Raw genomic sequence first — 15,221 nt, 5'->3', positions numbered from 1 at the left:
GAGTAAAAAAAATATTATATATAGATAGACTTGGCTGTCACATTGTGCTGTCGCGCGTAGCATACAGTTGAATCTAGTTTGAATAGCCATGCATGTAGATGACATCCAGTCAGGGTTTAGGTAGATTACCCAGAAGCCACCCTCCTTTCTTTACTTCTCTGTTGAAGTGATTTATCCCATTGTCGACACCTTATCCGTGCTGTTGACAGGGGAGCTCGTTCATCTAGGAAGAGGCCTATCATCACTCTGTAGTTCGTTGCCAGCAAGTCCCTCAGAATGTATGGTTGAAAGAAATCCAGAGGTCACAGCAATCACTCGATGGACACTCATTCAGCCCCCTGTGGTCTTCCGTGAGAATGAATCAAATATTTGGCGTTATCATATGCGTCTGCCACAGACCCTCAAGGCGCCTAAGTGGCGAGGCTCATGAACACACCCGCAATCGATTGCTTGTCATACTTGACATATTTGCCCTTTCCTTTGTCAATCTCATGGTAACGATCCCAAAATCGTTCATATAGGGGCTGCAGCTTTTGACGAATGTCCTGACCGAACATTGCTCGCACTTCGCGATCCATGCTGTAAGATTTGTGCTTGGTCACCATGTCATCAAATGCGTTGTTGAACTGCGTGAACTTCTCCTTGATCTTGTCCTTGTCCTTGCTGTTTAGGCCCTTTACTACCGACGCCGAGTCGGCAGAATCCGCATGGCCAGAAGTCGGGCGCTTGGTTCGGTTTGTGTGGATGGTATCGAATAGATAGACAGATATGTCCCTACAGATATCGGTGTACATAACAGTGGCCTTCTTCCTCCACTGATCAAGCAAATCAAGACGAGAATCAAGCAGTGGACCAAGCTCTGAACTGCGAATGACATGATCTATAACGACAACACTGTTGGCCAAGAAGACGCCTAACAGAGACTTGCTTCTGAGCAGCACGCGGCCCTTTTGGTCCAAAGAGGAGAGCAAAACCTCGATAGTGTCAAGACAATATTTGGCGAAGAGGTCTTTACCGTCGGCGCCGACATCAAACGAAGCGAGACTCGGTATTCCCTCTGTTGTGCGACCACTGGCAGCTGCTCCAGGCTTCCAGCCGCCGTCGCCGAGAGATATCATGATGCTTGAAATGGGTCTTAAGAACTCCACCATGGAGTTTAATCGTTGCATCGTCTCCGCTACGATGGGACTTGCAGCTCCGTCCGTTGGAAGAGTCTGTAAATTACCTATTTTCCGCTTGGTTTCGTCTAACAACTCGGCAAGGGAAGATTTGGCTGTCTCACGGACGGGTTTCAAAGCGGCAGATAACGACCCCTTCAGTTCACCCGTGCGCTTGTCTAGGTTATTGGATAGGCCAGAGATGATTTCAGTGACCTCGTAGGCCATATAGCAGTCGGTAGTAAGGTGAGATTTGATGTGCGTATTGAGCTCTCGCAAAGTTCGGGCCAATTCAGTGACAGCAGCCTGACATGTCGCCTGCAGGATGGGGCCCCAGTCCTCACGGGTGAAAATACTGCAGATATTGTCATATTCTGCAATGAAGATGCCCTCCATAGCCTGAGTGTATGTTCCAATACCATTTGCGCCTGCTTGGTATATATCGCCTGGGTTCTTCTTCTTGGCGGTATTGACACTCGCTGCGGCCAAATTGGCAAGGGAGGCCGATAAATAAGGCCCTCGTATATCGGCGTATATCTTGGCGACAGAAGAGTCGAAGCCGTTCGCGTAGTTTCCCGCGACATGAGAATAAATGAGACCTAACCGAGCAATCTTGTCTTGAGATAGCACGGGAAAGGGCTTGTCTTTGGTTATGTAGTGGAGCGGTTCGAGTGATCGGGGGGTTTCGCCACGAAGAATCTTGTCGAAATGGTTCTCTAGCTGGGTATTTCCCAGCTTGATGAGGCGGGTCAGGTCATTCATGGTGCCCTGATTTGCGCGTAGGTTAGAAGTCTGCATTTCTTTGTATGATATGCTAAGACGTTTGATGGAAGCCAGGTAGTTGGACAGGCCAGCCTTTTCAGGCCCGGATCGAATGATTTGCTCCTCATCGTCTTTACTATCTGACGGTTGACGTAGGCGATCGATGGCCGCAAGCACAGACTCGACATCTAGCTTCCCTACTTAGCAGTGGCTCGAACTTCGACAAGAGAGTGTGGCTGACTTTTGGAGAGTGTCTGCAGGCGCCTCGTCTCTCCGTTTAGAGGACCGGCGACATCTCGTACGCTTTGGCCGGTAGCTTCGAGTCGGCCGAGGGAGGCTTGGATCTTCTTGGTCAATTGGGTTGTTCTATCGAGTCTGGAATTCAACACGTCAACTTCCGCTCTAGCTTCCTCATCTATAGCATGGTATGTGCTATTGGACAAAGCACCAATAGCCATGACGCGTGCAACAGAGATTCGGCTACTGGAAAACGAAGAGAGTTGAAGAGCAGTGTCATCTACGATCCGAGGTGCAGGGGCAGTCGCATCTGGGGGTTAGCGGGAGATTAGATTCGCCAGCTGATAAGAGCTGGGATGATGCATTCTAAAGTTAAGCTGTATTAGGTAAGCAGCCTTCAATGTAGAAATGTATATTGAAACGAAGCGGCATACATACCTTACCTACTATAGGTAGTAATAGTCAGAAAATACCATGGTAAACTGTTTGCATACTAATGTATTAGGTGTATTTGCTATATCAAATTAAGATAAAAATACCATTGCGACAAGCTTATGCATTAGGTTATGCACTTAGGTCGAGGTTTAAAAACTCTTCGACTTCTTGATATACATGATTGAAATCAGTTTCTCTGTCATTTACCTTTGACCAAATATAAGTCAAATCCTCATTTTGACTCAGTAATTTCCCTATTGCCTCTGCTCGATTAGTGACCTCTTCTGGCACACCGCTTATTAAAGCACATTGGCTGCCAAGGCTTGTAGAGCTGTATCCTTCAACCAGCTTGAATAAGTAAGTGACTTTATCTTCAGCATCGACAGCGTCCAAGTCGATTCGCACATCCATGTGTGCCAATGCAAGTTGGTCATAGCGTTCTAAGTATCCATTGGCAAATACTTCGGAAAAATGTGTAGCAGCCAATACTTTTGGTGACTGCTCTGCTGAAGAAAGGAAATAGTCCAGCATTGCTGTAAACATCCCAGCACCATCATCGGCTGTAGTTCCATTTCCAAACTCGTCCAGTATGACCAAGCTTCGTGATGTAGAATATTTCATGGCGTGTGAGACTTGTTTGAGATCCAGAGCGAAGGTGCTTCCAGTACCGGACACGCTCTCTTGTGACGAGATTCGAGTCAAGATTTTATCCACAGTGCCTATCACGGCTTCATCAGCCGGCACAAAGCTCCCTATATGTGCCAAGTACACAATAACTGCAACTTGTTTGATGTATATACTTTTTCCAGACTGATTTGGTCCAGTTAATACTAGCGCTTGGACCGGGTGTCCTGGTGTAGTGCTGTCATCGCCGATGTAGCAATCATTTGGGATAAACGAAGGAGTCAGCAACTCTTGCAGCGGATGCCTTCCACCTGTGATGTGAATGGTATTTGCAGTTGTCATCTGAGGTGCGTTCCAGCCATACTTTGCAGCGCCAATAGCAAGGGCAAGGAGGGCATCGAACTCCCCGCAAATAGTTGCAGCTGCCAGAAGTGTATTCTCGTGGGCTATGATATCCACGGCCAACTTCTGCATCACCTCAACTTCCCTGTCTTCTAGTAATTAGTAAACCTGTTGGCTCAGTCGGGCGATACGAATCATACCGCTTATTTGAGAATATATATCTCCATACTGGTCGTCGAGGTCCATCATATGGCGATTTTTGTAGTATGCCGATTCATTATTAGTGAATGATTTCTTCCACAGACCGTCGCCTGTACATTCCACATCAAACCTTCTGCCGGATTGTTGAGAATCTTGCTCAACTACAGTCAAAAACCCAAGCTGAGGGAGGAAGATGCAAGATCGGATATGCCGACGTGCCCATATTGGCAAATCTTGGGCGACGTGGTTGGCAACTTCTGTTAAGAGACTATTCATGCCATCATATTGCCGCTTTAATTCATCTAGTTCAACGTCAATGCCGGGTTTGACTGAATAGCGCTGCTGGGACTTGGTCTCCTCAAAGTTGACGACTCTATCAATCATGTCGCCTACTCGAGTCAGGGCTTGGGGCGTAATTCCATCGATAATCTAAATGACTGTTAGGGCTAGTGTAAGAGAACTTTTAGGTTACTTACCTTGCGGATGATACTACCCTGATTCGTGTCGGAGAAAGCGATTGCAACCTCTCTCAGTTTAAGGGACTGAGATGCGAATCTTCTTAGAGTACCCTATACACTAATATTGAAGGATCTGTGGGAAGACGGAGAGTTGATGCCTTTGTGAAGATGTGAGATTGTATGCTCTATATTTCCCACTTTCCGTAGGATAGAGCTAGCGCGTCTTGTCTTTTCCTCGTTCTTGGGTTCGAGAAGCATGGAAATGGTACGCTGCCTATCTGTGATGATGCGTAGATTTGATGTGGGATTAAGAAACATGTGTCGGAGGTGGGCTCGACCCTGAGGGGTGGAAGCTAATGGATGAAGAAGACCGTATACCGATAGATTCTCCTTTTCAGCTGAGCTTTTAGAGTCGACATTCCATGCTTGGCTATTTGGGTGTGACTCATGATTGATAATCTGGAGGGATAGAAGAGACTCCTCGCCGATGAAAACGTGATCCGATAAGTTGAACATTGTGATGGATCTCACATCAAACAGAGATTCTGCGCTAGAGCTGCCAGAGCAGGATGCGAGTGACCGACGTCGGTGTAACTCTGTAAAAATGGCGCCTGCGCAGCTCAGCTGTTCTTATGAGTACTCACCCAGGTAATAATTGTGATGATACGGTTGTCTACTCACAGATGCAACACTATCCAAATCAATTAAAGAGCCGCAGCGGATTAGTTTCATGCATTGTGGCTCTTGGTGATCGGGATTTTTTAGATTTTGGGTAGTGTTTCCAACATATTGCCTCTCAGTGTTCGATGGCGATGCACTCGGAAATGAGGAAACTCCACGAGGATATAGCGATGACAATTCCTCGCAAGCAAACATGTGCGAGAAATCAGAAGGCGACATTAGGTGAAAAGTGGGTTCTGATAACGACAGAAGGAGGAAATTAATACATTTAGCTATGTAAAATGTAGAATGCATAGGGAAATGCTTACCTTTGGCATTCCTCTCAACATGCTTCTCAACAAAGGTCAGGATTGTTTCGGGAACTCGCCGTGACATCAGAATCGTCGTCGCCTGCGCGAAGTTGAGAAACTGTTCTGCTACATTTTCGTTTGCCATGGGTATGTCGTTCGCTATCTTAAGCAGGCCGTCGGCTGTGGAGAAGATGCTGCATCCCATTATCTTTTTGTCTTTCACGTCGATGGCGATGATGGACTCCCAGGGGTCGCGGACCTCGGTATCTTGATCGCGCGCGGCATCTTCTGCAACTTCCATCTTGGAGTATCTCACTACCTAGGTAGTAGTAACGATTGTAAGAGGGATGGAGGTTGTTGGATGGAAGAAGCTGTTAGCATATACGGAGTAGCTGACGCAATATGGGAAGGCAGCTGTGGTGCGATTTCCCCTGTATGTCACTTATCGATAGGACCAGATTGTTGAGCAAGAGCCATGGAAAATGCGTCATCACAGCATCATGGAGAGGAAGGAAAGAAAAACAGGTGATTGTATTATAAATAAATAAGCGCCATACGCCTCGACAAGACTGTAGTAATATTATCCCTCGCTGTTGAACGTAAATAGGCACGAGTGCCTAGAACTCTGTGACAGCATCACCCGTATTTATAGGGATGATACGATCTCGTCTTCCTCCACACGAATCGAGTGCTCCACGCCCCATGCTTGCACAGAGGCGAGTGCCTTCTCCGGCGCAATCACAGCAAACCCCCTATCACAGGATTAGTAACCGCTTTGGACTCTCCGAGTTGAAGAAACGCACTTGATAATGGTGTAGACATGTGTGATTTTGCCACCGGCTTTAAGAATGTTGTCCTTGACTTGGTTGACGACCGAGTCTGGAGTGCCAGCGTTATCAAACCAAATGATGGCTGACTTCTTCTGATCAACAGCAGAGCCGAGTTGAAAAAGGCTTAAAGCCGCGACAAAAAACAGGCTGTACTTCATATTGGCGCAGAGGAGTAGTGCTGATGACAATACCGGAGTTGGAGATGTTGCGATTGTCCACGCCAGGATGGAGAACTACCTCCTTGGCACCATACTTATTCTAGTTAGTGGTATGCTGCTTAGTACGTGGCTGCTGGTATATGAAATTTTTAATCTAAAAAAAGAATCTAAAAATTATTAATTAATATTTAATGTAATTTTATACTGATAATTATTATAAGTGTATTCTTTAATAATAATAATAATATTATTATTGTTGTTGTTGCTATTGTTATTATACTACTCCGTATTACTAATACTCATTAAAATTAGAATAAGTTAAATAAATGTTAATCAACAAGGTATAAATAGATACTTATATATTAAATTTATATTGTCTTCTTAGTTTTCAGAATCTCTTAATTTTTACATAAGCAGCTATGTAGCAACTTTTTAGAATCAAGTTCTAAAAATAGATATCTCCTAACTAGTACTACCTGGTAACATTGCCGAGTGTGGCGCAAGTGAAACGCGCAGCTGTCGCCAAATCCCCCCCTGTTGTTGAGCGCCGATGGAGGGTTGGCTTGTGATTTCAATATGAATTTATGCTAGATGTCGGTATTCAGTTTCTTTCTCTTATAGAGACTATTTGTATACTTATTCAAAATCCGCACACAGGGGCTACTGTCGGTCGATGCTTATTTCAGCAAAGGGATCAGCTGTCAGGGCTTGTCCGTAATGTCGAGTCCGTGCTACGATTACGACGTATATCGCTTTGAAAGCTTGTGACAATGTCCTCCGAGCTGCCAGACGACCGAACGGGACGCCCGCCGCCTCTGGTTTTACATGGCGCCAATTCGTCCGATGACCACCGCGAGCCCACGAGGACGAATAATAACGAACCCGGATTCTCGACCTACTGGCATCCTTCATATAGCTCGTCTTCTCATGATAGTATAAACTTCGATTCGCATATAGATCCTACGGCGCTGCAGGCAGCGCTTCCTCCTGATATTCCACCACCTCTCTCGCAATCTCCACACTTCGCCCCAGATTCCTATCACCCATTCGATGGAGGCTCGCAGTATATCGAAGAATCAGCAAATCCATACTACTCGGATTCTGATAGAGTTCCTCTTACAGCGGGAGTACAACCAATATCTGGCGCCCATACAGGAGACGATCACGGAATCCATGCTAGAGACAGTTTCCAGACTGTTCGCGATGATGATAATGCTCCAATCCGAGACCAGGAGGGAAAGGGCCTTGGACATGGTTCGAACTCGGGTTATTTATCCGCTGGTCATCAAAGTTATGGGTTATCACTGGATCCTGGGGATTTTCGCTTATCGCGGTCACCCTCTACTTCTGGAGCCTTTCATCGTGCCGGATCAATTGTGAGGGCTATGTCCCAGAGAGTTGTGAATCTTAGCGGAGAATCAGACATCGCCGACCAGAGATCTTCACGTTATCGCTCCCGTTCTCGCGACTCGCTAAGTGAAAGACCAGCCAATCCAGTAACATCGACGTATGGCACCGAATCGTATTATGGCAGGCCAGCTTCTTCTCGAGAGGAAAAGGCTGGTCAGAATCTTTTCTTGACTGCCGATATCCCAAGCCGTCCCATCCGTTCAAAACCTCCTAATCCTCTCAAAGGCAAAACACTGGGCATATTTTCGCCAGAGAGCCGATTTAGATTATGGATGTGTGATATCCTAGTCAATCCATATACTGAGCCCTTCATTTTAATCCTTATCATTGCTCAAACGATTCTACTTGCTATAGAATCCTGGCCAGACGTCTTTAGTCCTGGCAACGAGCGTTCAGAGCGATGGGGTAAGAAGCCAATAGATTGGACTATGCTTGGGCTCTTTATTATATTCACACTAGAGATTGGTGCCAGGATTGTGGTTTCTGGGTTCATATTGAATGCGGAGGAATACAGTACTATTGATCGCAAAAAGGGTATCAGGGCAGCAATTGCGGATCGATACAAAACCATTTTCCAGCCTCAGCGACAGAAATCCGTGAAACGGGTTCGATCAACCCAACCTCAGGCCCCTGCGTTCGCCCGATCGTTTACAACCTTGATGCAGGGTCCCCAGACTGGCCCAAAGACGATTGAGGACCAGCAACGCCTCCAACTGGCACGCCGAGCCTTTTTGCGTCATTCATTCAACCGTATGGATTTTGTTGCTGTTGTTTCTTTCTGGATTACCTTCGGATTGAGTATCACTGGAACCGAGAACCGACACCACTTTTTCCTCTTCAAAATGCTTAGCTGCCTTCGCATCTTGAGACTACTAGCTCTGACTCACGGTACCGCTGTAAGTAATAGTGTGGATGCTCTGACTTGTGATGATGCCATACTTATGCGACATAGATTATTCTGAGGAGTTTAAAGAAAGCAGCCCCTCTACTTGTGCGTGTAGCGTTTCTTATCAGCTTCTTCTGGCTCCTCTTTGCCATCATCGGCATACAGAGCTTTAAATCAAGTCTCAGTCGACAATGTGTCTGGTTGGATCCGCTAGATCCAACCAATCTAACGGCCTCATTCACCAATAGCATGCAGTTCTGCGGCGGCTACTTGGATAATGCGACAGGGGCCACGCGACCTTGGGTAAAATTCAGTGCCCCTGGATCGCTAGAAAACCTGGCCAGAGGAACTGCTGAAGGGAAAGGTTATCTGTGCCCCAGAGGATCGATATGTCTGCAGCAGGATAATCCTTACAATGGAACAGTCAACTTTGACAATATCCTCCATTCTCTTGAGTTGGTATTCGTCCTCATGAGTGCCAATACCTTCTCTGACCTAATGTACTACACCATGGGCTCAGATTACCCCCAAGCAGCCCTCTTTTTTGGTGCCGCAATTATGATTATGATGCTGTGGTTGACCAACTTGCTGATAGCTGTCATTACTTCATCCTTCCAGGTCATTCGTGAAGAAAGCAAGTCAAGTGCTTTTACTGTTGAAGCCGAACCATCTTCACAGTCGCACGCAGACGAGCGGAAACGGAAAACCTCGCCTGCACAGAATATATACAGGAAAACTTCATTTTTCTGGTTGGTTGTGGTTGCCTTCGCGTTGCTCAGTGAAGCTTGCCGTAGTGCATCTATGTCGCATTCTCGAGGGAGATTTATCGATGCAGCCGAGATTGTTGCCACCATACTTCTTGATGTTGAAATCATTATTCGAATTGTGGCCTTCTGGCCCAGGTTCCATCGAAGTTGGCAAAACTTATTTGATTTAGCTTTGGCAATAATCACTTCCGCGATTCTCATTCCGCCTATTCACAATACTCGGGTATATGCGTGGCTCACAGTCTTTCAAGTTATTCGGGCGTATCGAGTTGTCTTGGCAATCCCTGTAACACGAAAGCTCATCTTGCTAGTGCTGGGAAGCGCAGCGGGTATTGGGAACCTTATGCTGTTTGTGTTTCTGATGACCTTCCTGGTAGCAATCTTAGCTGCACAGCTCTTCAGGGGACAAATACCCGTTTATGACGACGACGGAAACCTGATTCGCATTTCATTCAACACCATATTTAACTCCTTTCTCGGCATGTATCAAATCCTCTCCAGTGAAAACTGGACGGCCATTCTGTACTCCGTCACTGCTTATACCACAGCATCGAAAACGGCTTGGATCGGCGCAGTATTCTTAATAGGCTGGTTCATCTTATCATTCTTCATCCTGATCAACATGTTTATTGCTGTTATCCAGGAAAATTTTGACGTGTCGGAAGATGAGAAGCGTCTAGAGCAAGTCAAGGCCTTTCTTCAGAGGAAGGAACTTGGGCGTACAGCCAATAATCTTACGCTGTCGACCATCTTCAGCTTTGGAAAATCTCGCCGCCGCAAGGATCCCCTGGACTATGGCCCAGGCATGATGGAGATGCTTCTTAAGGATACCGTGGTACAGGAATTCTTAGATGATGAAGTGGCCGACCCTCTCCGTCTTAACCCAGAGCACAGAGGCCCACCGCAACGGAGCACGACAAGGCTGATGGGAGATGGCAAGCCAGGGTTTATAAAGAAAATATGGTCCCGGATTCATAAGAGTGAACCCAACCCCTTTTACTCGAATATCCGCTTTGACGGTCCAAATGGCACTTTGGACCCTCGACAGATGGCTCGGCAGGCAGTAACAGCAACGTCTGCTCGCCGGAAAGCCCAGCGAGATTATCTTGCTCAGTACCCGCGATACAATACCTCATTATACATTTTCCCTCCTACCAGTCGCATCCGGCGATTTTGCCAAAGCCTTGTTGGCCCAGCAAGAGGCCTCGAACGTTTTGACGGCGTCGAACCTAATAAGATAGCCTGGTACACGATATCAACTTTCATCTACGCGTCAGTTTTTGCAATGGTTGTTATCGCGTGTGTTACAACACCGCTTTATCAGAAGGAGTATCGAGACCACCATCCTGCGACTATGACTCAATGGTATATTTGGACAGATATGGCCTTTGCTGTCATATTTACAATCGAAGCTGTGATCAAGATAATTGCTGACGGCCTGTTATGGACACCCAATGCATTCCTACGTAGCTCGTGGGGCATCATTGACGCAGTTGTGTTGATTACCTTGTGGATCAATGTTGTAACGTTACTTATTGATGATGGTGCAATCTCGAGAGCATTGGGTGCGTTCAAAGCGCTTCGTGCCCTTCGACTATTAAACGTGAGCGACAGCGCGCGAGATACGTTCCACTCACTAATCATCGTCGGGTGGTGGAAACTCTTAGGTGTATGTGAAAACATTGTATTCAATTGTCTTTTGCTATAGATTGCTAACACCGTCATAGGCCGCATTCGTGTCCATCTCCCTTTTAATTCCATTTGCTATTTACGGATTAAATCTCTTCAATGGGGAGCTAGTGTCTTGCAATGACTCTGGCGACATCTCTCTCCTTTCTCAATGTTTCGGCGAATTCAATAGCACCCCTTATTCTAGCGATTGGCCAATATTGGCACCGAGAGTGGCAGCAAATCCATATTTCAGCTTTGATGATTTTGGCTCGTCGCTCTTCACCTTGTTTCAGATTGTCAGTCAAGAAGGATGGGTGGATGTCTCTTTTGCTGCTCAAGCAATTGTTGGTCGCGGTATGCAGCCACAAGATGCAGCGAACCAGGGTAACGCCATGTTTTTCGTTGTGTTCAACCTCTTGGCAACTGTCTTCATTCTCACTCTGTTCATTTCTGTCTTTATGAGGAATTATACAGAGCAGACTGGCGTTGCATATCTTACAGCAGAGCAACGATCATGGCTTGAGTTGCGAAAGCTTCTGCGGCACATCTCACCGTCCAAAAGCTCATATGACGAGTCGGAGAATAAATGGAAAAAATGGTGTCACAAGAGAGCCATTGAAAAAAGAGGCAAATGGTACCAGGCGGTTACCGTGGTACTGGTCTTGCATCTGGCTCTACTGGTTGCGGAATTCAGCGACGAGCCATCCTGGTGGACTACGACTCGTGAATACGTATTTTTACTCTTTAATCTGATATACATCAGCAACATCACCATTCGAATTCTAGGCCTGGGTTGGACGCGTTTCCGACGAAGTTCTTGGGATCTTTACTCTCTAGTGGCTGTATCAGGTGCCTTTATTGCTACACTGGCACTGCTGATTGCAGACGCAAGAGCTGATACATATGTGCAGCTGCAAAAGATATTTTTAGTGGCCATCGTTCTCCTGGTGATACCGCGGAATGATGCGCTGGATCAACTGTTCAAGACGGCCGCGGCAAGTCTACCAGTGATTGGCAACCTCCTGGCCACCTGGTTCGTGTTTTTCCTCGTCTTTGCCATTGCAATGACGCAGACCTTCAGCCTGACTCGCTTCGGCGACAATGAGGGAAGCGACATCAACTTTAGAACAGTTCCGATGGCTTTGATATTCTTGTTTAGAATGAGCTTGGGAGAGGGATGGAATCAAATCATGGAAGACTACGCGGGCATCGAACCACCCCTCTGCGTCGAAGCTGACAGCTTTTTCGACAGCGACTGCGGCAGCAAGCCGTGGGCTAGGTTCTTATTTATAGCCTGGAACATCGTCAGCATGTACATCTTTGTGAATCTGTTTGTTTCGTTGATTTTCGAGAGTTTCAGTTACGTCTACCAGCGTTCGTCTGGTATGTCTGCAGTGGATCGAGATGAGATTCGAAGATTCAAGGAGGCCTGGCGGAGTGTAGATCCGGCTGGAACTGGCTATATCACCAAGGAAGCCTTCCCACGTCTGCTTGGTGAATTATCTGGCGTATTTCAAATGCGGATTTACGAAGCAGAGGATTCTGTACGCCAAATCCTAGAAGATGTGCGCGAAGATATCAAAATGTCTCGCCACACCTCGATTGTTTCAGTGGCTGCGCTGAATGACATTGATATCAACAAGCTAAATGAGAGGCTTAGCCATTTGGATGTCAAGAAGATTCGCAAACGCCGTCATCGATTTAACATTTTCTACGAGGAGGTTCTCGTAAGCGCCGATCCCGATAAGGGAATCGCTTTCACTGATGTTTTGATGATTCTTGCTCATTACAATATCATAAATGATAGCAAGAGCTTAAGGCGAGTCTATACTGATGTGTTATGATCAAGCTCAAATTTGCTAACAAATGAACAGACTTGAGGAATTTTTGCGGCGGCGAGCACGGCTACAACGTGTCGACGAAGGTATACGACGACGGATTGTACAGGGCTTCTTCGATACACTGTAAGTAGCAAATATCCTGGGCACCTAAGGAAACGAAATTAGACAGCGAGCTAACCAGACGGGCTCAGATATTGGTCGCGCAAATTTAAAGCACACATGGAACGAAAACGAGCTTCCCGCATGACAACAATCCCGCAGCTCAGAATCCCGGATATACTAGTTGAAGATGACGAAGATGACTCTCTCTCTGCACAGGCAGAAGCGAAGATGTCCCATCTCAGCCTAGGCGCTGACGAAGATGGACACAGAAAGTCGGCCTGGCCTCCAGAGTCGATTGCAGATGGCGCCATGCAAAGCCACCCCCTCGGCTTCCCTCGCTCATCGCTCTCGGCAAACGAGGAGGCCGGAGGCATTTCAGCATTCAGCTTTGAGCTTGAGACGCCAGATATTCGGGAATCGACAGTTGCGGAACTGGAACGCCCGGTAGACAATAGCAATCTGGACTCGGTCCAGGATATGCTGGACGGCTCGGTATGGATAGACAGTATCCGACGGAGCGCGACTCTACGAACCACGGATAGAAACTCATACCGATATGATGACTTGCCCTGATCTAGACTGGGCGACATGAATGAGGAATTACTAGGCAATGCCTTTTAGAGTTAAACGTATTTACAAGCGAGTTAATTTTGTTTAGCCGTAATCTATCTAATGCATGACGTCTTTGTTGTGAATTTCTTTCTTCATTTTGCCACTTTTGCCCTTGTCTCCTTTTTTCTTTATTTCGAATTAGACATTATCGTGTGTTGTGAATGTCTAGGACCAGGATGTCGTGGGCCCCCACTCGGGTCAATTCATCCATAACTAGAGCAATCTTCTTCTTCTCAACCATTGAGCTCACAGCAACCCAGCCGTCATCCAGCGTCGTGATGGTGGGAGCACGCTTTCCTGGGGTGATCCTGGTAGCCGCTTCGATGCCTGATCGCTCAATGTTGTACTGGCAGAGGACATATCGCTGGGCGGTGATGACACCACGTATCCGTGAGGCAATCAGATCGACCAATTCGGGGTTGGACGGTGAGCGGGACTTGATGAGGACGGCCACTGACTCGACGACTGTGTCGATGGCTTTTAGCCCTGCAGCCCTCATGGTCTCTCCTGACTCTGCGACGAGTTAGTTGCGATGCCAAGGCTGGACAGTGAAGCAAAAGAGAGCAGGTCAACTTACCAACAAGGTCGACGATGCCATCGGCGACTCCCAGTGCGCATGCTGCCTCAACACTGCCGCTGAGCTCGATAATTGTAGTCTGAAGCTTTCCTGAAGGCGAAGAGCCTCCTGCCTGAGCCTCCAGCTGGGCAAAGTACTCGGCAGTCAGGTTAACGAAGCTTGTGCCAACGGTACGGCCGATAAGGTCTGCGCTGCTAGTGTAAACGCCCTTCTCGGGAACCTGGACCTGGAGCTTGCAAGCGCCAAACTCCAGCTCCATGATGCTCTCAGTGCCCGAAGACGAGGAGGGAGCACCGGCACTGGCGGCGGCGGCATTGACACCAGCATCGTGTTCCTTGACCTGATCCCATCCGGTGATACCCAAGTCAACGCGGCCCTGGCCAACAAACGTCGGGATGTCGGCGGCGGGCAGGAAGATGAGGGCAATCGGGAGGTTCTTGACGAGGGCAATGTCGAGGCGGTTCTCTCTCCGGAACTGGATATCGGCGCCTTCTAGGAGATTCAAGGTAGCCTGGTTCAATCGGCCCTCTGTGAGACAGAAAAGGAAAATACCGAGCACCGGTCAGCCGCAATTGCAATTACTTGGATCGACTAACAACCGTCTGGCGGATGGGGGAAAGGAAATGCTGCGATCAGGAACTAACTTTTTGGCACCGCAAAGAGCAGGCGTCCGTTGAGACTGGAAGACGAAAGAGAAAAAGAGTTAGCCATCTTCGTTTTCCAGCTGGGCTAACAACCTCTCAGACTCACCTGTTGACGAGATCCATTTTTGTTGCGACGACGACGGCAATGACAGAGTGCCAAAAGAAACAGCGTCGCCAATTGCCTTGACGATGGAGGGGTTGGAAGAAAAGTACTGCAGTTGGCAGCAAGTGGGACTCTTTTTGCGACGAGTCATACAATGCAATGGAAATGACGGAACGGATCCGATCTCTGGTAGAGAGAAGCCACTCGAGCAGACATGCCAAAGGCGCTAACAACGGAATTCATGTTGAATCTTTCGGGGTCCTCCGAAACCGGTTGCGGCGCCCAATTTTGATGGCCAGCCAGGAAATGTAACAGCACGCACATGCAAGTCATTCCAGGCTTGGCCTGTTTCTGCTACTATGTACATCTTGATGACTTAATAGTAACTCCACCTATCAGGCATGAGGCATGTAACAGCATACCGCTGTAAGGC

The 15,221-nt window shown here is 47.4% G+C and overlaps 5 protein-coding genes across 5 annotated transcripts; 1 reads left to right on the top strand and 4 right to left on the bottom strand.

Moving 5' to 3' along the window:
* Window positions 1-410: 410 nt before the first annotated feature.
* TRIVIDRAFT_50265 (uncharacterized protein) lies at window positions 411-2,377 on the bottom strand (the record flags this gene model as incomplete). The annotated part of the gene is made up of 2 exons (XM_014105420.1): window positions 411-2,111; window positions 2,144-2,377. The coding sequence occupies 2 exons, from the start codon at window positions 2,375-2,377 to the stop codon at window positions 411-413; spliced, it is 1,935 nt and encodes a 644-aa protein (XP_013960895.1).
* Window positions 2,378-2,720: 343 nt separating this feature from the next.
* TRIVIDRAFT_218842 (uncharacterized protein) lies at window positions 2,721-5,488 on the bottom strand (the record flags this gene model as incomplete). The annotated part of the gene is made up of 6 exons (XM_014105419.1): window positions 2,721-3,702; window positions 3,787-4,187; window positions 4,235-4,327; window positions 4,415-4,840; window positions 4,898-5,133; window positions 5,206-5,488. The coding sequence occupies 6 exons, from the start codon at window positions 5,486-5,488 to the stop codon at window positions 2,721-2,723; spliced, it is 2,421 nt and encodes an 806-aa protein (XP_013960894.1).
* Window positions 5,489-5,695: 207 nt separating this feature from the next.
* TRIVIDRAFT_177054 (uncharacterized protein) lies at window positions 5,696-6,194 on the bottom strand (the record flags this gene model as incomplete). The annotated part of the gene is made up of 2 exons (XM_014105418.1): window positions 5,696-5,939; window positions 5,991-6,194. The coding sequence occupies 2 exons, from the start codon at window positions 6,173-6,175 to the stop codon at window positions 5,834-5,836; spliced, it is 291 nt and encodes a 96-aa protein (XP_013960893.1).
* Window positions 6,195-6,945: 751 nt separating this feature from the next.
* On the top strand, window positions 6,946-13,425 carry TRIVIDRAFT_218840 (calcium permeable channel; the record flags this gene model as incomplete). Its single annotated transcript, XM_014105417.1, has 5 exons — window positions 6,946-8,481; window positions 8,538-10,907; window positions 10,966-12,746; window positions 12,784-12,873; window positions 12,942-13,425. The coding sequence occupies 5 exons, from the start codon at window positions 6,946-6,948 to the stop codon at window positions 13,423-13,425; spliced, it is 6,261 nt and encodes a 2,086-aa protein (XP_013960892.1).
* Window positions 13,426-13,609: 184 nt separating this feature from the next.
* Window positions 13,610-14,837, bottom strand: TRIVIDRAFT_77969 (uncharacterized protein; the record flags this gene model as incomplete). Its single annotated transcript, XM_014105416.1, has 4 exons — window positions 13,610-13,977; window positions 14,042-14,569; window positions 14,686-14,720; window positions 14,792-14,837. The coding sequence occupies 4 exons, from the start codon at window positions 14,806-14,808 to the stop codon at window positions 13,610-13,612; spliced, it is 948 nt and encodes a 315-aa protein (XP_013960891.1).
* Between the last annotated feature and the right edge of the window lie 384 nt (window positions 14,838-15,221).

The sequence above is a fragment of the Trichoderma virens genome (assembly GCF_000170995.1).
Source record: "Trichoderma virens Gv29-8 chromosome Unknown TRIVIscaffold_2, whole genome shotgun sequence".
NCBI classification, from domain to species: Eukaryota; Fungi; Ascomycota; class Sordariomycetes; order Hypocreales; family Hypocreaceae; genus Trichoderma; species Trichoderma virens.
Note: the sequence above shows the minus strand (reverse complement) of the source record. Positions and strands in the feature narration are given on the sequence as shown.